At 35.3% G+C, this 27,027-nt stretch overlaps 1 protein-coding gene across 9 annotated transcripts in view; it reads right to left on the bottom strand.

Moving 5' to 3' along the window:
- Positions 1-27,027, bottom strand: part of MYO9A (myosin IXA) — a 278,184-nt gene that overhangs the window by 157,455 nt on the left and 93,702 nt on the right. For all 9 annotated transcript variants that reach the window (XM_059912852.1, XM_059912849.1, XM_059912850.1 and 6 more), the window contains 4 exons: positions 25,927-26,061; positions 16,730-16,851; positions 11,084-11,225; positions 829-1,024 (listed from right to left, as the gene is read on the bottom strand). In XM_059912852.1, coding sequence (XP_059768835.1) covers positions 829-1,024; positions 11,084-11,225; positions 16,730-16,851; positions 25,927-26,061 — 595 coding nt within the window. The remainder of the gene's footprint in view (positions 1-828; positions 1,025-11,083; positions 11,226-16,729; positions 16,852-25,926; positions 26,062-27,027) is intronic.

The raw sequence follows: 27,027 nt of genomic DNA, 5'->3' as shown, positions 1-27,027 counted from the left end.
TTCTGAAAGCACAAAGTGTGTCCTCCTGCACTTCTGCTGAAGCTTCTTGGCAAAAAAAATTATTTTAAATAATTACATATGTATTAGAATATCCTCGCCATGCAGCAATGGTCTATCTAAGGCTAGAGTTACAGCAAGCAACAGTGTCATTTCAAGTAGGTAGCAAGTGCTTTTGAGATGCTCCTCCCACAGAATGTGAAATGAGAATATTTTATGATTTAAGGAGGAGACACACAAAAAAGTATCCTGTTTTATCCATTTCTAACTTTTAAAGTAAAATCCAGCTAACTGACTTAAGTGTAAGAGGAAAAGAAAATTAACACCTCATAAACAGATACTTTACATGTATTATCTGATTTTACCCTCATAATATTGAAGGCAGTATTACACGCCAAGAAAAACAGCTAATAGTCACAAAATCAGTCAAGAGAAGAGATGACAACTGATTACTGAAGTTGGGTTACCCCACTATACTATACTACTTCCATCCTAATTTTTCTGCCTCCTGATTTATGCTTCCACATTATATTTCATCTGTAGTCAAAACTATGACTTAAGAGGAAAACAGAGAAAAATATCAATATTAAATTCTATATAATTAAATAATAATTTCACTTTTTGTTTAAAAATCATACCAATGTCTGAATGCCTAATAAATACCAGGTGCTTTACACTCATTATTCCTATCAGTATTTATTAATAAAAATGTACCAACATATATATACACACACATACACTCACCAGAACTCATTAGATCTGAAACATGATGTTAGGGCATGGTAAGAAAACAAACAGAAGCATAGTAGAATACTGATGTCTACTGCTTACCAGTTTTTCTCTGAATGTGTCTTTTCCCAGCTTCCCTGAAAGCAATAACAGCTCTGAAAAAAGCTCGGAGAACTGCCCAACGGAAAACAGCTACAGGATCAATTCCAATCATCCCAGAGATAAATGCATTCTTGCTACTTCTCAGAAGAGCTACAATGTCAGGGCGCATATGATCTGTATTTTTTTCCCGGAAATCCTACATGAAAAAAGTACCAGTGTTACTTTTGAAAAAATTATTAAACCAAGAAGATAATGGGTGACGTATATGAACAGTGGTTGAATAAGGCTATAGAAGTGACTTCTGTTTTAGGCAGCTAAATGGACCAGATAGATATCCTCTACAAAGTCCCATCTGACCCTAAAACTATTTAATTCAATAATTAATTTAAATTAGAATGAGCATTCCACAATCTTATTGCAGCTTGTTAAACACTGATCAGGGAGAGACTCTCTACAGGACTATCACATAAAATGACAAGAGAGCTGAATAACAAAAAGGAGCCAGAAATGAGAAGACCAGGAACAGCATTTCAAAGGGAACACCTACTACCTATAGGTGGCAATGAGTTGAACAAGTTAGGAGAAAACCAGTAAGACCAGGGACTGGAGGATTCTTGGCAAGGGTGAGAGTGGTAGAAGAATAAGCAAATAAATAGGCTATGTAGGCTATGTAAGCCTGAACTAGGAGTTTGGGTTTTATTCAAGTGTAAAGAAAAGCCACTGGAAGGATAATGACATGAGCTAACTGGTGTTTTATAAACAACACTGGTTGCTGCAGAGGGAGTGAACTGTACAAAGATGGAAAAGGTAGGCCAGCTATTGCAGTATTCCAGAAGAAGAACTGACAGTGACTTGGACTACATTGATGGTACTAGTGGAAAGGGAAAATGATTATCATATTTGGGATATGTTTTAGAGGTAAGGACAAAGGACTTGCTGGTGGATTAGGGCATGGTGAGTGAATGAGAAAATTAGGTTAACACCTATATTTTGCGTTTGAGCAAAAAAGTGGGTAGAGGTACCATATACTGATATGGAGAAGACTAGAGAAAAGAGAAGGTATAGGGATAGAAAATGAGGATTAAGAGGTAAGTTTTGTCCAAGTGAAGCTTGAGATGCTGAGAATAATGATAATAGCAAGTAACATTTATTGAGAGGTTCCTAAGTGTATGGCACACTTCTAAGCATTTTACATGTGTTGTCTCATTGAAGTTCATTTCATCACCTTAACAACTCCTTGAGGTAGATGATATTATTCCTATTTTATAGATGAGGAAAGTGAGTCATAGAAAGGTTAACTATCTTGGCCCCTATCACACAGTAACTGGAAGAACAGAGGTTCAAACTCAGCCACTTATAACCAGTATACTATGTCTGCATACAGACATCAAGTAGGCAGATGGATGTATTTGTCTAGATTCTTACAGAGATTTCAGGAAATGCATTTGGATATCATCAGCATACAGATTTTTAAAGCTGGATAAGATTACCTAAGGACTGTAAATAGCCAGTTAAAACCACCTGTCAATGGGGGTTGGCGATGACAGAACACAAGAAAATGGGTTTAAGTACCCACAGAAAGATAGGGAGGGCAAGAAGCTTAACACTCCTGGAAGAAGATCCCAGACTGATACGTACAGTCTAGGCATTTGACTATAACCACACCCAGATGGAAGGATTAAAACTTGGTGAGTAAATTACTCCATGTCGTTGCAGCTTCACAGAACAGCTGTAACTCAGAATTCTGTGAGAATCATGCCTAGTATGACGTCATCTACTCTCATGTCCAGAAGGCAGCTTGGACTTGTCCTATTACCTTTAGGGCTTTCCTTTCCTAGTAATTCTTGGTTCTCCTGAGAACAGGGGAAACAAGCCAGAAGTCTTGGTGCTTAGTTGGTCCCTAAGTACCCTTTGAGCAAACGTATATATTATAAAAGTTAGTAAAACTGAGTAAGAATTTTCAAATCAAATCACCAGCAGAGCGGCTTCCCTGGTGGCGCAGTGGTTGAGAGTCTGCCTGCTAATGCAGGGAGCACGGGTTCGAGCCCTGGTCTGGGGGGATCCCACGTGCCGCGGAGCGGCTGGGCCCGTGAGCCACAGCTGCTGAGCCTGAGCGTCTGGAGCCTGTGCTCCGCAACAAGAGGGGCCGCAATAGTGAGGGGGCCGCGATAGTGAGGGGCCCACGCACCGGGATGAGGAGTGGCCCCCGCTTGCCGCAACTAGAGGGGGCCCTCGCACAGAAGCGAAGACCCAGCACAGCCAAAAATAAATAAATAAATAAATAAATTATTTTTAAAAAATCACCAGCAGAAGCAAACACCTACTGAGGGCAGACAAATGTCAGGCATTAAGCTAAGCACTATACATAACTTATTTAATTCTAACAATTACTCAATAAAGTGGAATCAATTATAAACCACACTTTACTGATAAGTAAACAGAGAGGTAGAGAAGTTCATCAGAGGTCAAACATAAGTACCAGTAACAGGAACTAAAACATCAGTCTGCCCTACTCCAAAGATCATCCTGTCCTATTAATAACTATACCATAAAACCTAAAATTCAAGATTTCTTTTCCATGAGGACTGTCAAATGTTGATAGAGACCTTCCCTTTTCAAATGTAATGGTCTTGTTTCTCTGTCTTCATATTTCTAGATTTCTAAGTACATTTCATAAAATCACATCATCCTTGAAACTCTCTTCTATTGGCTTCCATAACAACACACTGTGATTTACTACTTACTTGTTGTGCAGTCCGTTCTCAGTCTCCACTGTTGGTTCTGTATTGAAAATTCTTAGGGTTTAATCTTGTGTACTCATATTTTTCCCTCGATCATCTTGTATCAGTTGATCTTGACCATAATTATGACTTGAAACACTATCTAAATGATGAAGCCCAAATCTGTATTTCCAGCTCAAATATTTCTTGTTATGTCTGAGATCCATTTATACATCTTAAAGGTATCTTAAACTCGAAAGAAAATGCATGACTAGTATTGCTTATATGTTTGAAAGCACTCACCAGTGAAACCATTTGGGCCTGGAATTTCCTTTGTGTAAAGTTTTAAACTACTGATATAAATTATTTAACGGACGTAGGGTTTTCAGGTTTTCCTATATTTTCCAGTGTCAATTTTGGCAATGTATTTTTCATGACATTTTCCATTTTATCTATGCTGTCAAATTTATTGGCAAAATAAGTTCATATCTTTTTAATATCTGTAGTGTATGTAGTTAAATCCCCTTATTCATTTCTGCTATCTGTAATCTGTGAATTTCTTTTTTCTTTCATTAGTTATTTTCGATTACCTTTTACTTATACAGTCTACCCTTGAACAACATGGGGGTTAGGGAGGCCGACCCACCCGTGCAGTTGAAAATCCCGTGTAACTTTATAGTTAGCCCTTTATAGTATCCACGGTGCCGTATCCATGGATTCAACCGATCGTGGATCATGTAGCACTACAGTACCTATTTATTGAAAAACACTTGTGTGTAAGTGGACCCCCACGTTCAAACCAGTGTTGTTCAAGGGTCAACTGTATTATTTTCTGTTATCCTTTCAAGGAACTCACTTCTGGCTTTGTTAATTTCTCTCCTGTATGTCTGCTTTCTATAATATTGATTTCTGGTCTGCTCTTTATTATTTCCCTCTTCTAATTTTGGGGATTTAATTTGCTGTTCTTTCCCTAGTGTATTTTCAACCAGTCTTCCTTTCTAACATATGCTTTTAAAGCTATCGCTTTTAATGCATCCTACAAATTTTGATATGTTGTTATCTTCATTAATGTTCAGTTTAAAATATTATCATTTTAATTGTGATCTGTTTTTTAACTCAGGCGTTATCTAGAAGAATTTTACTTAATTTCTAAACACCCAAAGAATATCTAGTTATGATATGCCAATTAGGTCAGTTGTTTAGTACTGCTGTTCAATTGTTCTGTTTTTATTGATTTTGTGTCTGCATATTCTGTTTTTACTGAGAGATACGTATTAAAATCTACAACTTTGATGGTAAACTTGTCTAGTTCTACTTTTGTTCCCCTTTTGGCTTATATAATTGAACTGAAGTCATTAGGTACATACAACTTTTGATATGTCTTCTGTTGAACTGGTCCCTTTTATTGTTATGAAATGTGCTTATTTATCTCTAATAATAATTCTTGTCTTGAAGTCTATCTTGTCTGATAATAATGTAATTATACCAGCTTTCTTTTAGTTAGGGTTTGCCTGGTGTGTCTTCTTCCCATCCTTTTATTTACTTTCAACCTATGTGATAATATGAATGAATATTTTTTTGTTTTTGTTTTAGACTGTATTTTTAAATTGAGATATAACTGACACACAACATTGTTTAAGGTGTACAAAATACTGATTTGATACATTTACATACTGCAATATGAATACCACTTTAGAGTGAGCAAACACCTCCATTATGTCATATAATCATCATTTTTTTGTTTTGTGGTAAGAACATTTAAGATCTGGTCTCTTAAAAACTTTGAAGACAATGCTATAATCACAATGTTAACTATAAATACGATGTTTACTATAATTACAATGTAGCACATTAGATCTGCAGAATTTAACTGCAGGTCTGTATCCTTTGCCAGCATCTCCTCAATTCCCCCACCCCCTAGTAACCACCATTCTACTCTGTTATTCTTAATGTTTGTTCTAAAATCTGTTCCTTCCTGTCTTTTCCACCTCAGGAAATAGCACCTCAAATTCACCCACCAGCTATAGCCAGAGATCACTTACTTGGAATTCATCAATAAGGTTTACTGACTGTGCCTCCAAAAACTATCTCGTAATCATCTAGATCTCCTCCATCTCTACTGCCATCTCAGTGGTCCAGTTTACCTTAACATTTCACCTCAACTATTTTAAAAAGCTATCTAATTCATCTCCCAGCTCCCAATCTCTCCCTCTGCTATTCCTTCTCCTCCAAGAAATCAATCTTTTAAAAACACACATCATATCCTCTGCTTAAAAATCTTTTCATGGCTCCTCATAATAATATCAACAAAAACCAAATTCCTTTAACTTGGTCTAGAAGGCCTGAAGAACTAACTTGCTGTCCATTCTCTGAATTCATTTCATGCCACTATTTTCCTTGATCACTATAATCTAGTAACACTGACCTGTTTTCAATTATTTTAACATATTAAATTCTGTCCTATCTCATGGCCTATAATATTCACCATCCTAACCCCTCACCAAGGTAACATTTACTTCAGCTCATCTCTCAAATTTTGAGTGTCTCAAAGAGGTGTTGATGGATCCACAAATTCAAAATCCACTATTTCACTACTTTCTCTCACAAAACCCATTCATTTATTTATACACATAACCCCATTTATCTAAATTAAACACACACACACAGATATGTATATGTGTATACAGAGCCAGGAACATGTCTGCTAATTTCTCACTAGATCATTCTGAACACCAAGCACAAGGTCTGACATGTGTTCTGTGTTTAATAAATATCAGTACTTCCTGAATAAATGAATCAGTGATGAATGAATGAGTGATCTTAATTCTGACTCTCACCTCAAGATCCAGGAGAAAACGTATTGCTCCACCATTCTCCATATCGTCACTGCATTACTTAGAAACTCTCTTAAACGGCAGGCTTAAACATCAAGTGGTTGAAGGGTAATGGGCTCATCAATTACAAACAAAAAATGGGCAAGGGCTTCCCTGGTGGTGCAGTGGTTAAGAATCCGCCTGTCAACGCAGAAGACACGGGTTCGATCCCTGGACCAGGAAGATCCCACATGCCGTGGAGCAACTAAGCCCATGTGCCACAACAACTGAGCCTGTGCTCCAGAGCCCGCGTGCCACAACTACTGAAGCCCGCGCACCTAGAGCCTGTACTCCGCAACAAGAGATGCCATGACAATGAGAAGCCTGCGCACCACAATGAAGAGTAGCCCCAGCCCAGCCCCAACAATTATAAATACATATGCACCCAACATAGGAGCACCTCAATACATAAGGCAACTGCTAACAGCTATAAAAGAGGAAATCGACAGTAACACAATAATAGTGGGGGACTTTAACACCTCACTTACACCAATGGACAGATCATCCAAAGTGAAAATAAATAAGGAAACAGAAGCTTTAAATGACACAGTAGACCAGATAGATTTAATTGATATTTATAGGACATTCCATCCAAAAACAGCAGATTACACTTTCTTCTCGGGTGCACATGGAACATTCTCCAGGACAGATCACATCTTGGGTCACAAATCAAGCCTCAGTAAATTTAAGAAAACTGAAATCATATCAAGCATCTTTTCTGACCACAATGCTATGAGATTAGAAATCAATTACAGGGAAAAAAACGTAAGAAACACAAACACATGGAGGCTAAACAATACGTTACTAAATAACCAAGAGATCACTGAAGAAATCAAAGAGGAAGTCAAAAAATACCTAGAGACAAATGACAATGAAAACACGACTATCCAAAACCTATGGGATGCAGAAAAATCATTTCTAAGAGGGAATTTTATAGCTATACAAGCCTACCTCAAGAAACAAGAAAAATCTCAAATAAACAATCTAACCTTACACCTAAAGGAACTAGAGAAAAAAGAACAAACAAAATCCAAAGTTAGCCGAAGGAAAGAAATCATAAAGATCAGAGCAGAAATAAATGAAATAGAAACAAAGAAAACAATAGCAAAGATCAATAAAACTAAAACCTGGTTCTTTGAGAAGATAAACAAAATTGACAAACCATTAGCCAGACTCATCAAGAAAAAGAGGGAGAGGACTCAAATCAATAAAATCAGAAATGAAAAAGGAGAAGTTACAGCAGACACCGCAGAAATACAAAGCATCCTAAGAGACTACTACAAGCAACTCTCTGCCAATAAAATGGACAACCTGGAAGAAATGGACAAATTCTTAGAAAGGTATAACCTTCCAAGGCTGAACCAGGAAGAAATAGAAAATATGAACAGACCAATCACAAGTAATGAAATGGAAACTGTGATTTAAAATCTTCCAACAAACAAGTCCAGGACCAGATAGATGGCTTCACAGGTGAATTCTATCAAACATTTAGAGAAGAGCTAACACTCATCCTTCTCAAACTCTTCCAAAAATTGCAGAGGAAGGAACACTCCCAAACTCATTCTATGAGGCCACCATCACCCTGATACCAAAACCAGACAAAGATACTACAAAAAAAGAAAATGACAGACCAATATCACTGATGAATATAGATGCAAAAATCCTCAACAAAATACTTGCAAACAGAATCCAACAACACATTAAAAGGATCATACACCATGATCAAGTGGGATTTATCCCAGGGATGCAAGGATTCTTCAATATATGCAAATCAATCAATGTGATACACCATATTAATAAAATGAAGAATAAAAACCATATGATCATCTCAATAGATGCAGAAAAAGCTTTTGACAAAATTCAGCACCCATTTATGATAAAAACTCTCCAGAAAGTGGGCATAGAGGGAACCTACCTCAACATAATAAAGGCCATATATGACAAACCACAGCAGACATCATTCCCAATGGTGAAAACTGAAAGCATTTCCTCTAAGGTCAGGAGCAAGACAAGGATGTCCACTGTCACCACTATTATTCAACATAGTTTTGGAAGTCCCAGCCACAGCAATCAGAGAAGAAAAAGAAATAAAAGGAATACAAATTGGAAAAGAAGAAGTCAAACTGTCACTGTTTGCAGGTGACATGATACTATACATAGAGAATCCTAAAGATGCCACCAGAAAACTACTAGAGCTAATCAATGAATTTGGTAAAGTTGCAGGATACAAAATTAATGCACAGAAATCTCTTGCATTCCTATACACTAATGATGAAAAATCTGAAAGAGAAATTAAGGAAACACTCCCATTTACCATTGCAACAGAAAGAATAAAATACCTAGGAATAAACCTACCTAGGGAGACAAAAGACCTGTATGCAGAAAACTATACGACACTGATGAAAGAAATTAAAGAGGATACCAACAGATGGAGAGATATACCATGTTCTTGGATTGGAAGGATCAACATTGTGAAAATGACTATACTACCAAAAGCAATCTACAGATTCAATGCAATCCCTATCAACTTACCAATGGCATTTTTTACAGAACTAGAACAAAAAATCTTAAAATTTGTATGGAGACACAAAAGACCCCGAATAGCCAAAGCAGTCTTGAGTGAAAAAAACAGAGCTGGAGGAATCAGACTCCCTGACTTCAGACGATACTACAAAGCTACAGAAATCAAGACAATATGGTACTGGCACAAAAACAGAAACATAGATCAATGGAACAAGATAGAAAGCCCAGAGATAAACCCACGCACCTAAGATCAACTAACCTATGACAAAGGAGGCAAGGATATACAATGGAGCAAAGACAGTCTCTTCAATAAGCAGTGCTGGGAAAACTGGACAGCTACATGTGAAAGAATGAAATTAGAACACTCCCTAACACCATGCTCAAAAATAAACTCAAAATGGATTAGAGACCTAAATGTAAGACTGGACACTATAAAACTCTTAGAGGAAAACATAGGAAGAACACTCTTTGACATAAATCACAGCAAGATCTTTTTTGTTCCACCTCCTAAAGTAATGGAAATAAAACCAAAAGTAAACAAATGGGACTTAATGAAACTTCAAAGCTTTTGCACCACAAAGGAAACCATAAACAAGACGAAAAGACAACCCTTAGAATGGGAGAAAATATTTGCAAACGAATCAACGGACAAAGGATTAATCTCCAAAATATATAAACAGCTCATGCAGCTCAATACTAAAAAAACAAACAACCCAATCCAAAAATGGGCAGAAGACCTAAATAGACGTTTCTCCAAAGACATACAGATGGCCAAGAAGCACATGAAAAGCTGCTCAACATCACTAATTATTAGAGAAATGCAAATCAAAACTACAACGAGGTATCACCTCACACCAGTGAGAATGGGCATCATCAGAAAATCTACAAACAACAAATGCTGGAGGGGGTGTGGAGAAAAGAGAACCCTCTTGCACTGTTGGTGGGAATGCAAACTGATACAGCCACTATGGAGAACAGTATGGAGGTTCCTTAAAAAACTAATAATAGAATTACCATATGATCCAGCAATCCCACTACTGGGCATATATCCAGAGAAAACCACAATTCAAAAAGACACATGCACCCCAATGTTCACTGCAGCACTATTTACAATAGCCAGGTCACGGAAGCAACCTAAATGCCCATCGACAGACGAATGGATAAAGAAGATGTGCTACATATATACAGTGGAATATTAGGCATAAAAAGTAATGAAATTAGGTCATTTGTTGAGATGTGGATGGATCTAGAGACTGTCATACAGAGTGAAGTAAGTCAGAAAGAGAAAAACAAATATCGTATATTAACGCATATATGTGGAACCTAGAAAAATGGTACAGATGAACCGGTTTTCAGGGCAGAAATTGAGACACAGATGTAGAGAACAAATGTGTGGACACCAATGGGGGAAAGCTGCAGGGGGGTGGGGGTGGTGGTGTGATGAATTGGGCGATTGGGATTGACATGTATACACGGATGTGTATAAAATGGATGACTAATAAGAACCTGCTGTATAAAAAAAAAAGAAAAAAAAATAGTTTCAACATATTCATTAGGAGTACAAGCTCACAAATACCCAATGGTATATGAAGACATGAAGCCTGTCAGGCCTAATAGATGTAGAGAAGAGAAAAATTCAACCAACTACATAGATAAACTAGTGGGTTTAAGATGTACTGATGGTAACTATTCTTTCAGATCTAAAAAGGCTATTACAATTATGTAATAACCTATATGGGAACCATTTTGCTGTACACCTGTACATCTGCTGTACAACTGAAAGTAACACAACATTGTAAATCAACTATACCCCAGTATAAAATAAAAATTAAATTTAAAATTAAATTTAAAATAAAAATTAAATTTAAAAAAATTAGAAAATAAAAAACAGAATATAAATAAATTGGCTATTACATACAGAATGGACTAAAATCAATTTTAGCTGCAGGAGGAAACAAACAAAACCATCTTCTAATGACAGTAGAATACTGTAAAGTAGAGTATGAATTTTTAGTAGTATCCTTAAACTATCTCCCACTGTTATTGACCAACTACAAAGAGGGTAGTGTGACAGGGATGGGGATATAGTTAAGAACACTCCTCTGCCCTAAAGGCACATTCAGTGAGAAATTTACTGACCTTTACCCCGTATTTCACTTTCCCGGCATAATGCTTTATGATAAAAGCAGGCTCCATCACAGCTGGAAATTCAATGTAAGAATTCTCTTCATGTTGATGCTTAAATTTGTCCAGCAGTGTTTGATTTGTAGCCTGTGGAAAGCTGAATTAAAAATAAAAACAAAAACACTAAAGAAAGATGCAGCAGTTAATACAGTAGTTTTTTAAAATACATTTTAATTACATTTCCATGTAACACATTTAGCAAATTACAGAGAGTTTTCACTTAAATAAATTCTCATAACAAGCTGAAAAATGAGTAAAACAAGAATTGGTATTCCTATTTTGTAGATGAGAGCTCAAAAGTTGTGATTTGCCTAACTCACACTTTGCAAGTGGCAGAAGTGAGAAATTAACTCAGGTCTTTGGATATTTAGCTTAGGTCACAGTGTGCTGCACTACCATAAAACCCAAAGAATAATAAAAACCAAATCATATGTTGTTTGGGGTCAAGAACTTGTAGTAAGGGAATGATCTCTCAATTTGGACAGGTCCTTTAAATCACTGTCATTTTTTGTTTTTTCTTCATGTATGAATTAAGTAGTAATTTTCTTACCTACACCAGTTACTGTATAGCTTTACATTATATCTATGATTATTTCAAATATACATCAATGGGTTTATACTCACTGATGAGCATTTCATATCTGGGAATCATTCAAATAATATTAAGAAGTAACTACATAATTGTAATACAGGCACATAAAACTTCAGAAGAGAAAGAAATCTCTAGTTGGGAACAATGGAAAGGTTCACAGAGGATAAAGGAGGCAATTAACTACGAGCTAGATGTTAAAGGTTGGGTAGGAGTTTCAAATACAGAAAATAATCACTGACAAATAAAAAGGACATGGCAAGTATCTTTCAGAGAATAGTTTTATTTAACAGTAGCTGAAATAATGAAAAATAATGTGACATGAGATTGTAAAGATGCTGAATACGATATCTAATGCGTAAAAATTATTCTAAAATTACAACGAAAATGGTTAATTACATAGTACGAATTGGAATCAGGAAGGAGAATGATCTCTGATGTCAGACAGTCATTGCTTAGATTACCAATTCTGTCTGTGACCTTGGGCAAGCTAGGTACAACCTTCTTTAAGAACTGGTTTGTTAATACATAAAATGAGTGAAATGAGGTAACAGAGTGCTAGTAGAATTAAACACTAGTTAAAAACACCTAACACTAGCTGACATCCTATAGGGATGATATAAATGTTACCTACTTTTTTATGTTGCCAACACTGCCATTTTCCTAGTCAACTAGGCCTGCTTTTGCATTCAAATACTATCCCATCTTCAAAATATCTCCACTATCTAGGCTCTTCCTCTCCTATCCAGAACTCTCAGCCATTCTAGAATGGATTACAACCCTTAAACAATTTCAGAGAGTACCGCAACAGCCTCTACAGTAGCCTCAGCGATTCTAATTTTACTTTGTTTCATGTCACCAAACGGAACTATCAAAATAAATTTTCCTACAATAGTGCTTTAATTGTGTGCCTCTCCTACTCTGGAAAACTGGAATCCAAGCTCCTAAGCCTAGACCAACCCAACCTCTGCAAACTTACCACTCACTCCACAGCAGAATGCTTCTTTTCAGGAAGGATGCTCACCTCACTGTCTCTAGGTAAAAGTTTATTTACCTTCTAATCCCCTGAGTAATCAAAAAGCTTATGATTTGTTTTTCTCTTACTTTTGAATGGAGAAAAGAAATTTTGAAAGGAAGGAGGACAGATATGAGAACAATTTTTATTCCAAACAAGGAAAGATGGAAAGAAAAACTCTCCACATGTCCTGCATTCAACAAACATTTGTGGATACATACTACATAACCAAGCAAAAGGGCTTGGAACAGAGTCAGAGCGGACATTGTGCATTTCAAAGCTCTTCATCTAGTGTTCCCCAAAGGCTACCTGCAGGGGCAGCCTTAGAGTAGTGTTTCTTTGCATATAAGAAGTACCACTGGTAGCTTTCAAAAATACCAATGCCTGTACCCCATCTCCTGTGAGTCTACTGAACTGATGCTAGGCTGGTGACACATCAGTACTATTTAGAAGTTTCCCCAGGTAATTCTTATGAACAGGCAAGACCGATAAAATGCTGTCCTAAATGAATGCTCTGATCTTAACTTCAGTTTGTTAAAATGCAGATTCTGATTCAAGAAATCTGGGGTGTAGGACTTCCCTGGCTGTCCAGTGGTTAACACTCTGCACTTCCAGTGCAGGGGACACGGGTTTGATCCCTGGTCAGGGAACTAAGATCCTGCATGCCGTGCGGCCATAAAAAGAAAAAAGAAAAAGAAATCTGGGGTGGAAGTATGAGATTCTGTACTTCTAACAACCTTCAAGGTGCAGCCAGTGTTGCTGTCAGCAGATCACACTAAGTACTATAGAAAAGATTGATAACACTCTTAGCTTTGCTTACACCATTCCTCCTTTCTAAATTCCACACTGCATCCTTTAGAATCTAGTTTATAACATTTGAACAGCCAGTAGATAGCAAAGACAAGATTAAATAAGACTTCTAACTTCCAATCCATGCATCTAAAGCACTACAAACACACTGAATGAAGCAGGAATACCACTAAGGATATATTTCATGTAATGTATTCCCTACAGAACAAAATATTTTTAGAGGAAAAATACTCAAAGTGATTCCCAAAACAGCTCTTCCTAAATGAGACTAATTTATTTTCAACCTCTCTTTGTAGGTACATGACAGAGGGAAAATATTTCATGCCTTTGCATCTTCTGGAGTGTTAAAGCATAGAGACAAAGCTGGTCCATTTACAAGGGGAGGTAATAATAGGACTGACGGACTGACTTACAAAGAAAGGAAAGTAATATTATGCTTTATTAAAAATTTTTATGGAGAACTAATATAAAAGCATAATCCAAGCGATAATTAAGAGGTTATTCAGTCCAATCTCCTACCTACAATAATACCCTGACAGATGATACAAAATAATTACTAAAATGAGAAATTTTATTACTTTATGAAGCAGCTGCTAATCAGCTCTAATGATTAGAAAGTTCTTCCTTATACTGAGCCAAAGTCTGTCTCCCTGTAATTTCTGGCCATGTGGCTTAACCTCAGAAGCTCTTGGGTAACAGCAAAGAGGTGCTATTCTCTTCATGGGGTAATATTTACATTTATGTGAGGTACCAACTGACCACGTAAAGATGGTCTTTATACAATAAGATGTGCACTCAATGAAATTTTGCTTAAAGAATAACAGACCAGACAAAACCCCTTTGCTCTATTCATGTTTTAATTATATATCCACTAGCTCATTTGCTGCTCACAATCACCATAAGATATACAGCACACAGCATTATAAGTTATCATCATCATTTCCTTTTTGCATGCAAGAAAACTGAGGACCAAAGATATTAAGAGATTTGCTAAGCGTAGTTAATAGAGTTGGAATACAACCCTGAACTTCTGACTCTACAGCCTAAGTATTATGGTGAAGCAATACAGGACAATACTTCAAAACACACGCTTATTACTCTGCTCTCTGTATCTACGTGTTTGTTTTTGTTTGGTTTATTCATTTATTTTGTTTTTGTTTGTTCATGAGTTTTTTATATACCAGAGGGGATGGGGCAGGGGGGAAGGCAAAATTGGTAAAAGGGATCAACTGTATGGTGACATATGGAAAATAAATTTTTGGTGGTGAGCACACTGTAGGGTATACAGAAGTAGAAATATAATGTTGTAAACATGAAACTTATATAATGTTATAAACCAATGCTACCTCAATAAAAAAGGAAAACAAAAGCTCAGGTTAAAAAAAAAAATAAAGCTTAGTTAGAAACACCTGGAGTCCAGGTATTTGAATTTGAATATTTGAGTTTGAATCTCGAGTCCATCATTTACTACATATATGATCTTTTCCTCGAATGCTTAAACTTTCTTGTTCTTTTACCATAAAATAGCTCAAACAAAAAGAACTGCTTATCATTTCAATATCTACCATAATGGGTCTCAACACTAAATATCAAAAATCACCTATGACGCTTTCCAAAATAAAATACACCAGAAGTAAGGTATGCAGGCTGAGTTAAGAACTAATAACCTTACAATTTTATAAGAGACAATGTATGTTTCAGGACACATAGAGCAATACAAGAAACTTTCACGACTTTGGACATAAAATTAAAATATTTTTTGTGTTGGCTGCATTTTAATTCATTTAGATTAACGGAAATAAATGTGATAGACTGGCGATAGAGTGGGTAGATGTAACTGTTAGCAGTCTCCTTTCCAATATATTTTGCATTCTGCCATATTACTTTATAATTCTATGTAGCAATTCTGTGTTTATGGCATATTAACAGGGTGACATATAACTTACCATACATACCAGGATACTCTGAGAGTAAAAGTAGGCACCTTTAATAACTAAAGTGAACAACAGGCATAAACTTTAGATTGTCCCACACAAACCTGGTATATAGTCACCCTATGATAGTAAATGCTTAATTTTATATTGTAGTTTAATGAGTATAATATTAAGCTAGGAATCAGGTGAACTAATTCAATTTCTAAATATTTTACTAAAGAGCAACAGAAAACCAACACACACTTCACTTTGGTTTCTCCAATTCTAGATTTGCCATCTCTTAGGACAATTAAACTATAAATAATACTTTATAGAGCACTGGGAACACTCTGGAGGATGCTATCGGAAGCTTCATTTCTGAAGCATACGTATAAGTTTAGTATATTGAACAGTGTTATCAAGGGATGGCAAATATCTAGCATATGTTGCCACTTAAAACCTGTACAGCCATGGCAGATATCACGAAATCTATTATTATCTTCTCTTCTGCAAAACAGGAAAACTGCAAACACATCTCATATATAAAACTTTTTTTTTTAAGAGCACTGAATAGTCAAAGATATTAAATTGAGCTGGTAAGTTAATGGGCTTTATGTAAGTTATACAGTCTTAATTTGGTACTTGTAAATAGCACTAAGAAGGCCTTCTACCTATAATACTCCAAGAGTTAAGACAGCAGAAGGATTTAGAAAGACCTTTTTTTTTTACAATCAGTTAATTTACCACGTAAAATTGCTGTAAATGATAATGTGTACAGATTTTTCTGTTCAAATATTCAATTGTAAACTTCTTGTTAAGACTGTTATCGATTGCTTTTGTATGGAATGACACTGCAAAAATAAAAAGGACCTTCTTTAACTGGAAAAAAAAACTTTTTTTAAGTTAATTTTTATTGGCATCTAGTTGGCAACTAGATGCCAATAAAAATTAAAAATAAACCCATTCTTAAAACACACATACACAAACTTAATTCAAGAAGAGAGGAACACAAAACAAAAACAAAAAATAAATATAAACCAACAAATCTAACATCAAAGTGACTCTGTAGAAGAAATCTGGAAAAACACAAGGAAAAAATGAGTTCTATAGCGAAGTCCATCCAATTTTCTTAGAAACACACAAACACACACAAAAAGGGCATACATGGGAAACTTTGGCTCTTTACTTAATAACGTTAAGAAGAAAATGTAGGGCTTAAGAAGACATGAAAAGCCCAAATGGCCAATAACAAAACTGAAAAGAATCATACTCACTTGCTTTCTTCATCCAAAAGATGGAGCAGGCCTGTTGGTTTCTTGCTAATAAGATTTATGCAACAGGTATTATCAATATAATCTATATTGTGCCAGCTGATACCTTCAGCTCTATATTCCTCCTAGGAAATAACATATTAACAATATATTCATCTTGCAGAAAATAACATGAATGTGAGAATAAGGACTAAAAAGCTTTTACCAGGATTAAAAGAATAGTTTAAACTTTTCTCTTTTAAATCACTAATCCACACAATGGAAGAATGCATAAATTTCACTTGTATAAAATCTCGATATAGGGTATGTCTGTTTTCTTTTAAAAGTACATGCAACCTAGCACAGGGAGATCAGCACAGTGCTTTGTGACCGCCTGGGGGGGTGGGATGGGGAGGGTGGGAGGGAGGGAGATGCGGGAGGGAGGAGATATGGGAACGTGTGTATATCTGTAGCTGATTCACTTTGTTATAAAGCAGAAACTAACACACACACACACACACAAAAGTACATGCAACCAAATTTTCTGGTTAGAATCCTATTTGTGATTCCACTCAGATGAGAATTTAGGGCTGGATTTGTTTTAGCCACACTATCTGATGACTGCACTAAGGAAAAATATAAAATGAAAAAGCCTAATTTCTCCCACACGACTCTAAGCCATCAAAAAGAACTGCTGGATCGTCAACAATGAATTTAATGAAACAATGTCTGGGAAAAGTGGAAAACTATCACCTCCAGTGATCACTGATATAAATCATATGGAATTCATACACACTGAACTTCGGCAAAATAAAACTCTTACAACACCTTTCAAAAGGTGGGGGCAGGGTAGTTTCCCAAATTTCAAGACTAAATAACTCAAAGCTCACATACTAGCAACTATTCAGAACTCTCTTATGAAGCCCCCATTGGTCCTTCCTCAATCTCTATACTAGGAAATCTTCTTTTATTCATCTCTGGGATGCTTTTACTTTTAAACTGTCAGAAAGATGCCCCTGAGAACAAAGAAGTTACATTTCTACATTGCACTGATATTTAGGCACCAAATAAATATCCTGTTCATCTGATGGTTTTAGTATTCACTGATTACACTTGCATACTTCTCTACAAATATGCTGGTTTTGTGAAATAGTGATTTTGTAATTTTATCATTCTTTCCGTATTATCATTATCCTGTAAAGAAAAAGTGGACCCTACTATAAACTACAGTCATTCTAATTGGGAAAGGTAAATGCTTAATTCTTTCCTCGTAATTAACAATTTCACAAATAAGTAATGCTATACAAAGGTCACCCCCAAGCAGTGGTAAGAAAGTTTTTTCCCTATTCTTTTTCATAGCATGGATAAAAAGCGTACTAAATTGTACAAGCATATGGATTTTTATAGACATTACTAGCAGTCCAAAATCCCTTCTCATCCCCTTTTCCCAATGATGATTCAGACCCTCTTGCCCAAAGTTAACTATTATCCTAATTTCTAATACCACTGATAAGATTCACCTGTTTATAAATATTATATAAATAGAATCATATAATACATATTCTTTTCATCTGGCTTTTTTTCTTTTACTCAACATTATGTTGTAGGATGCATCTAAAGTTCATTCATTTTAATTGCTGTAGGGCTGGGGTTGTGGAGTACAACATTTGCTCATTTATGCATTGTCTAGGCTGCTTTCTCAATGTAACAGCAGAGCTGAGACCATACGGCCCCCCAAACCTAGAAGACTGATTTGTCTGGTCCCTTTACAGAAAAAGTATGCCAAAATCGGCTACGGAGATTAAGTCTCAAACTTTAATATACAACAGAATCATGTGGAGAGCTTGTTAAAAACAGAAGCCACAAACCTAGAATTTGTGAATAAGTAGGTATAGGGTGGGATCCTATATTTGCATTTCTAAGGAGTGCCCAGGTGATGTCGATGGTACCAGTAGGGGTAGGAGAAGAACAACTCTTTGAGAACCAATGCTGCAGAGTATTTATATACAATGTATTCACCTATTTATATACTATTGATAGACATTACACTTATTTCCAATTTCTGGCCATTAAAAATAATGACATCATGAACATTTCTGTATAAAACTCTTGTTGAACATTTATATACATTTTGAGAGTGAAACCACAGGCTTATAAACTACACATGTATAACCTCAGAAGATACTGCCAAACAGCTTTCTAAAGTGGTTGTACCAATTTATGCACCTACCACCAGTGTATGGGACTTTCCGGTGCACAGTATTTCTCTAATACTTGTATTATCAGTCTTTTCCATTTTAGTCATTCTGGTGAATGCTCAGGAATATTTAATTATGTTTTTAATTTTATTGTCCCTAATGACTAATAAGTGAAAAATCTTCTCCTATGTTTACTTCCCATTTGGATGTCCTCACATGCCTGTGTTCCTGATAAAAATTCTTAGAAAACATCCTTGCCTTGTTCTCAGTCTTAGGGGGAAATCATTCAGTCTATTTCCATTAAGTTTGACATTAACTGTTGGTTTTTTTGTAAATGCCCTTTATCAGGAAGTTCCCTTCTATATGTAGTTTGCTAAGGGTTTTGTTTTGTTTTTAACAAGAATGAATATGTAAATTTATCAAATGCTTTTTACATTTCTATTGAGAGCACCATGAATTTTTTCTTTTGTTAATAGATGAATTAAATTGATAGGTGGTTAGATGTAACAAGCAACAGGAAAAACACCATTTGGTTCTGATGTATTATCCTTTTATATATCTTGCTGGATATATATTTGTTTAGAATTTTTACATCTACATTTATGAGTGAAATTGACAATTTCCACTTCTAATAATATCCTTCACAGATTTAGAAATCAATGTTATCCTGGCCCCCAAAAATGTGTTGAGAATTGTCCCCTTTTTTTCTATTCCACATAAGAATTTATGTCAAACTGAAAATAATTCTTTCAAAGTCAGCGGAATTCATCAGTGGTGCCATTTTGGCTTACAATATTCTTTATGGAAAGGTTTTTAATTACATATTCAATTTCTTTAATAGTTATAGAGTTAAACTTGGTATTTCATCTGTGTCAGTTTTGAAAAGTATTTTCTCGTATCATTTAACAAGGCTTACAGACATGAAGTTGTTTAGTGTATCCTACTATCTTTTTAACATGTGTAGGATACACAATGATGTGGTCTTTATCATTGGAATTCTGGCTATTTATATCCCTCTCTTGTCTCTCTCTCACACCAATTTCTTAAGGGTTATATCAATGTTATTAGTCATTTCAAAGTATTACTTTTCACTCTGTTGATCCTCTCCCATAATATATTTGTTTTCACTTTTATTTAATCATCTTTTTTTTTCTTTATTATTTCCCTCTTTCCACTTTCCTTTGGTTTAGTTTGCTGATCTTTTTCCAATTTGTTAATCGTTGCTCTTCAACCTTAAAATCTTCTAACAGCTATAAAATTTTCCTCTAAGTAAATCATTAGTCACACTTCTTTAGTGACTCAAGTGCACCTTTAGTCACAAGTTTTAATATGTAATATATTAAGTTCAATATATTTTCTAATTTTTTTCAACTTCCAGGCTATCTAGAAATTCATTACTTAATTTTTAATCATAAAGTATTTTCCAGTTATCTTCTTGTTGTTGGTTTCTGATATAAATTCATTATGGTAGTGAGATCTGTGTGATTTCAAAACTGTGAAATTTGACCCTTGTTTTATGGTCCAGTATATAAGCAAATTTTGTAAATTTGCAGTTATCTATATATGTCAGATAAGTATTTGCCTTAAAAATCTTCTATATCTTTATTTGATATAGGCCTCAGACCCAGGGAAATTGGCATTCTGACATAAAGGGCAGGCAGGACTAGGTACCCTCAAAAGCACCCACCCAATTCTCTGGGTGCTTTACATCTTCTGTATCCTTACCAATTTTTTGTCTGCTTGTTCTATCAGCTATTCAGCAAGGTATGTTAAAAATATTCCACTAAAATTGCAAATATATGTTTGTCTTTAGTTTTATCAATTTCTTGTTTTATATACTTTGAGGCTGTATTACGCGGTACCTATAAATTTGGAATTGTATACTTTCTGATGAACTGATCCTTTTAGTATTATCAAATACTCCTTTTTTTATCTCTAGCAATGCTTAAAGTGTGATACTAATACAGTTATATCAGTTCTTTTGTTTTTGTTAAGGCTTGCTAAATCTTTTTCCATCCTTTTACTTTTAACCTTTCTGTATGCTTATATTTAAAGAGTCTCTCTTAGAAGGAGCGATTTAGTCTTATTTTATATTCAGCCTGAGAATCTTTGGCTTCTAGTTGGAGTAATTAGTCTATTTATATTTAATGCAATTACTGGTATTTGTGGGATTAAATCAACCATCTTACCATCTGTTATTTGTCCTGCTTTCTTGTTATTGCTTTTATTCCTCTTTCTTGCTTTCTTTTGTATTACTAGAGTTGTTTTTACTTCACTTGTTCCCTATATTAACTTGAGAGTTTTATATTCTTTTATTACTTCGTGGTTATCCTAAAATCATAAGACACATTCTTAACTTATTAATGTCTAACAGAGAAAAAAACCTTCTATCACTTGGCATTTAATACAAAGATATTACAATACCTTAAATTCTGTATCCTTTCCTGAATTAAATGCTATTGTACTCACATGCTTTAGTTCTACACATACATTAAACCACAAAAGACATTTTTATCTTTGTCTAATTTTGTTAAAATTCATTTAGATTCACCCACTTTTTTACATTGTTCATTGCTTTTCATTCATTCCTGCAACTCTGAGTGACAATGGGAATAATTTAGTTACTGCCCAAATAACATACTTCAGTTTTAAGGAAAATACCCCACCATCTTCTGGCACCCACTGTCTCCCCGGAAAGACTGACTTTCAATCTTATTGTTGCTTCTTTAAAGGTACTGTTTCCCCCATCTCTGGCTGCTTCTCAGATATCGTTTTCATTGGGGTTTTTTTCTTTATTTTTTTGGCTGCATTGGGTCTTCGTTGCCGTGCACGGGCTTCTCATTGCAGTGGCTTCTCTTGTTGTGGAGCATGGGCTCTAGGCACGCGGGCTTCAATAGTTGTGGCACAAGGGCTCAGTAGTTGTGGCTCGTGGGCTCTAGAGCACAGGCTCAGTAGTTGTGGTGCACAGGCTAGGTTGCTCCATGGTATGTGGGATCTTCCCGGACCAGGGCTCAAACCTGTGTCCCCTGCACTGGCAGGCAGATTCTTAACCACTGTGCCACCAGGGAAGTCCCTGCCTTTGTCTTACTATATGGCTGTCTTTGTTCTTATCATGTTTTGTATTCTTAGGGCTTCTCAAATGTGTGCTTGTTGAAATTTTTTTGTTTCGTGTTTTAAGTTTTGGAAAATTCTCAGCCATCACTTTTTTCAAATACAGCTTCTATCCTATTCTCTCTCTTTCACATACATCTTTCCAGAATTCCTGTTACACATATGTTAGACTTTTTTACTATGCCCCATGTCTCTTACACTATTTGTATTTTCCTCTTTTAGCTTTATTCATCAGGCTGTTATTTCTTCTGGTTTATCTTCCACATCACTAATTTTCTCTTAAGCTATATCTAACTAACTGTGAAAAACTAATGTTTTTAATTTCACTCTACTTTTTAGTTCTAAATTTTTAAAATTTTCCTTTAGTTCTAAATTAGTTTTAAATTTTCCTAAATTTAGGATTTTTTAAAACAGTTTGTAGTTCTTTAATAAAATTATCACTTAAAAAAATTTCTTGAAACCACTGTTACTTTAAAGTTCATGTCTGATAAAATCATTATCTGGATCCCCTTTGGTATAGTCTATTGTCTCACTTGGTTCTTATTCATGTTGGTTTCCTTCCTTGTATGTCTTAAAAAACAAACAAACTTCTCAGTTAAAAACTGAATGCTTGTATATGAAAAAGTATAGAGATAACTTTAGCACTAGAATGATTTCTTCCTCCACTGGAGACTGAATTTGCTATTGGCAGGTGGCTAAGAACGCTGGAAATTCTACACTATTTTAACCCAATCAAGAACTGAGATTATTTTAAACTGGGCTTCAGCCCCTATGATGCCTTCTCTATTTCTGCTTTACCTTTACACTAAGATATAACCCTTTGAAGTCTTCAACCTAAAGCCTGTGGGAATTGCCAGGGGGCTCCTCCTTGTTCTTTAATCTGGAGAAAACCCTTTTCGGCTTCTCAGATTCTCAAGCCTGACTCTTTCAGAATCTGGCGGCCCTCTACCAGAACAGAAACGTCTCTAGGAACAAAGCAGTTCCCGAATGCTGGGCTCAATTCCCTGGGTTTCATGCTTACATATCTAAGCCCTGTAAAACTTCACTTATTTGAAGGTACTCCAATGCTTTCAAATATATTTTGTTCAGTTTTTTTTTAGGTGTTCTGCAAGCAAGTTTCATCAAAATTTCCTAGTCTGACATCCCCAGAAGTGGGACAGACAAAAGAACAACTCACTAGATTATGAACTCCATAGTAAGATCCCTGAACTCTAAAATGTCTATCTTCAATGCCTAACAGTGCCTGATACATAATTGTTATTCGATTTACTGATGAATCAATGACCTAAGGAATAATTCTGAGCAAGTAAAGGAAATAAGAAAAGAGCAGTATTACGAATGATAACAGGAAACAGATTTTCAAATCACAGAAACCTCTTTTCATCTGTCTCTTATTCCACATTATCTCTATAAATACCTTGATTCAGGACTCAGAATCACTCTCCCATACTACTTCAACTGGCTTATAGATTGTCCTTCTCTCCAGTTCACCTCTCTTCAACCCATCTTCCACAGTTCCAATTCAAATCCTCTGCTAAATATACTTCAAATAGCTCCTCATTCTCTAAAAGAAAAATTCTAATCTTCTCTGCACAACTCTCTGACCCCAGGCTATTTCATCAAACTTATCTCCCTTCCTGCCTCCATCCTTATATCCTATATTTTAGCTATACTGAATCATTTCCAATTCATCAAAACTGCTGTGCTATTCTATGCCTCACAGTTTTAAAGATATTGTTACCTTTGTTTAAAATATCTTTTCCCCACTGACAGTCTGGTGAGCTCAACTTTCTATTCAAAACTCTATTCCAGAATCACCCCTGGGAAATCTTTGCAGACTTTCAGTAAGTTCTAATCAATTTCATCCTTTATATCACTACTTTACCTTATATCTGATTATAGTACCTATCATCCTGCATGGCACCTATTACATCTCTCCCATCCTATGTGCATATGTACTAATTTTGGGCAAAATTTAGAAGTGAACTTCAGTAATCAAGATTTGCAAGATGTTTCCTCCCAAAGCATCTTTGGTACTTTTTTATTTCTGTGTTTTATTTTTTTCAAAAAATTTAGTCTACTTAACTGATTCTATATTCAACTGAATTTAACAAATACTCCCTGAGTACCCATCTCATAACAGGTACCAGACAGTAATACACAAATAAATAAAACACTCAATATTTAAACTAACTTAAATCTCTTATTTCCAGCAAATCCATTTTAAGTAGAAAAACATGAGGAGGGAGAGAAAGGAAGAATAAAATAGATGGGGTGGCAAAAAGTATAAATTTTCTCTAAGCTTTCCATAAATTACATCAAAAGCTTACCCATTACATCACAAATAACAGAAGAAAATACTGAGACTTAAAAGAAAAAAAAAAAGCTATACCTTAGTATCTATGTCTTTTGATCCATAATTCCACCACATTGCCCACAACTATGATATGCAGGGTAGCAAATAAATGAGGATCACCCACCAACCAAGTAGTTTTGAACACATTTTCCATCAACTGTAAGGTTTTATTTTTATACATGTTTTTAGGTAAGGCATTTCTCGTGGCTCCTCCATGGCTAATCTAGACTTCTAAATAAGGTAAGAATAATTTCAGTTCACAATAAGAGAACACCTTTCTTCTTCAAAAGCAATTTAACCAGTCTTCTGTTTAACGATCCACAGAGCAATTAATGCTTTTCTTTGAAAAATACAAAACGCTGTCAACAAAATGCATTCCTCTACCCCTCCAACACACACAGCCATTTTAGGAGATAAAAATACTGATTTAGCATAATCTATTTAAAAGAACACTGGATTGAGTAAAGAAACCAATCCCAGCTCAACTTTTGATTAAAAGCAAGAATTATGAAGCCAGAGTGTTTTGAATACAGGCTTTAGGCATCATCTGCAACACCAGAATAAAAAGAGTACCCAGTTAAGAGTAAGCACTACATATATGTTAGGTGATATTATAACAAATAATACTACCTTTTAACAGCTCTATAAAAGAGTCTAGCTAAAAGGTCATGCGTTAAAAACTTTAAGGAATCATCAAAATGGCCAAGACTAATGCTGCTTGTGCTAATATTAATCAGTCCTTATAACTCTTTAAGTAAAATAGCGGTGCTTAAAGCCAGGACAGAGGACGGCAAGCCCCAATGACAGGAAAGACCTGTTGTGGTTTTCTGTTCATTTATTTTCTTCACCATTTCCTTTGAGGTGAATGTGAACCCTGTTTCTTTTTATACAAACTGAAATTCTGGGCTATAATCTCAACTTATTACTGAATTCAAACTTGACTTGGAGAAAGAGCCCACATTTCCTTCAACCCTGCATTTACCTTAAGAATTCTCATGGAAACTGATGGCTTGCTCTTTCTACACTAATTCAGTCAATTTGAACTTCTCACAAGAAATATCTAGTTACACATTTTGGTCTCTCTACACTGCCCTATTTCTTTGTATCCACATTCTGAGCTGGTTTGAGATTCTGTTAATAAGCTCCTCTATCCCATCCTCGAACTAAGAGATCAAAGGAATCCAACAAGCATACTTAACATTACACACAGTGACCAAGCCCATGGCGGCAATTAAAAATCAAAAACATCAACAAAAATTCAAAACAAACCCACGTATTTTTTCATTCAAAGGTGCAGTCAAACAAGCACATATTATTGATTCTAATACTTGAGGCCTATTAAACAAAAAAGAAAACCCTGTGTGATAAGGCCCCAAAACTATGCTCTGATCTGTCATTTGCTTACACTAATATGAAGTCAATAATATCTGTATTGAAATACACTTAAAATACTGATCACGACTATGACTCAAAAATTTATGTGTGTGTATGTGAAGGTGGGGGTTAGGGTTTAGGGAGCGGGAAGGGGGCAAGTGTACACACATTCAGGTACTCACCTGCTCCAATTTAAAGATATGCTGATTAAAGTAGTGTTGTAAGCGTTCATTAGCAAAATTAATACAGAACTGTTCAAAGCTGTTATTTTCATAATCTTCAAACCCAAAAATATCAAGAACACCAATGGACAAAGTCTGTGAAACAGGAAAAAATTATGGTTAAAAAAGGATGCTCAAATTTATTTCATGAATAATATTCACAATATAAGTAACAAAATGTTCTTCAACAGCAGTAGAGAGGAAAACTTGGGGGACCAGTGTTCAGTCAAAATATACTACAAATGAAAAGCATGTTAGTTCTCTTTTTCTTCATCTTTTTCTTTTTATCTTAATTATAAAAATAGATCCAAAGTTTTAACACATGTAATTCATTGATTACTTTACAGAAATGTACAAAGCAGAGTTAATGACCTGTTACCTCAATATCACAAATCTCTAAAACCCAAGAGACAGGGAAGGGAAAAACAGGCTATTGGAAAGTCAGAAGGTTACTAAAGTAAAGCTAGGTTACTCCTAGCTATGCCTGGTTATGCCAAAAGGATCATGCAATTTTTCCTAGTTTGACTTCTCTATCCCAATAAAATTCTGCATTAAGAATCAAGCTAACAGGTATGTTTAATTAGTCTTACACAGGCTAGAAATGAAACTGGATTATCAGAATATGTGGTTTCTTGAAGTTAAAACTTCAAAAATTTTTATCAAAAAAAAGAAATACACAGGATTTATGACATTAAACAGTTCTAAAAGGATTATAACAAACAACAACAATCCCTTCTCCACCCTCAATTTCTGCTCCGTAAAGTCAACAACACTCAAATCTTTTTAGTTGTTTGGCAAAGAATAGTATAATATAGTAAAAAATGTTTATTCCTCTATTTCTTGATATTTTACCTCCTGAAATTACCTTCTAACTTCTTAGTATGGGTGATAAATATTCAGTTCTAATATCCCAAACCACCATTCTTCTCACCACCCCATCTTATTCTTAAAATACAGCTGTATGACAATTTTGATTAAATGAAAACAATTTTTCTCTGCTGGTGCTAAGAGAGATACTGGGCAAACTGATGTAATGAGTGATAAACAGTAAGAGACTTTTAA

Source organism: Balaenoptera ricei, chromosome 2 (assembly GCF_028023285.1).
Source record: "Balaenoptera ricei isolate mBalRic1 chromosome 2, mBalRic1.hap2, whole genome shotgun sequence".
Taxonomy (NCBI): Eukaryota; Metazoa; Chordata; class Mammalia; order Artiodactyla; family Balaenopteridae; genus Balaenoptera; species Balaenoptera ricei.
This window is presented reverse-complemented; position numbering and strand designations above follow the sequence as displayed.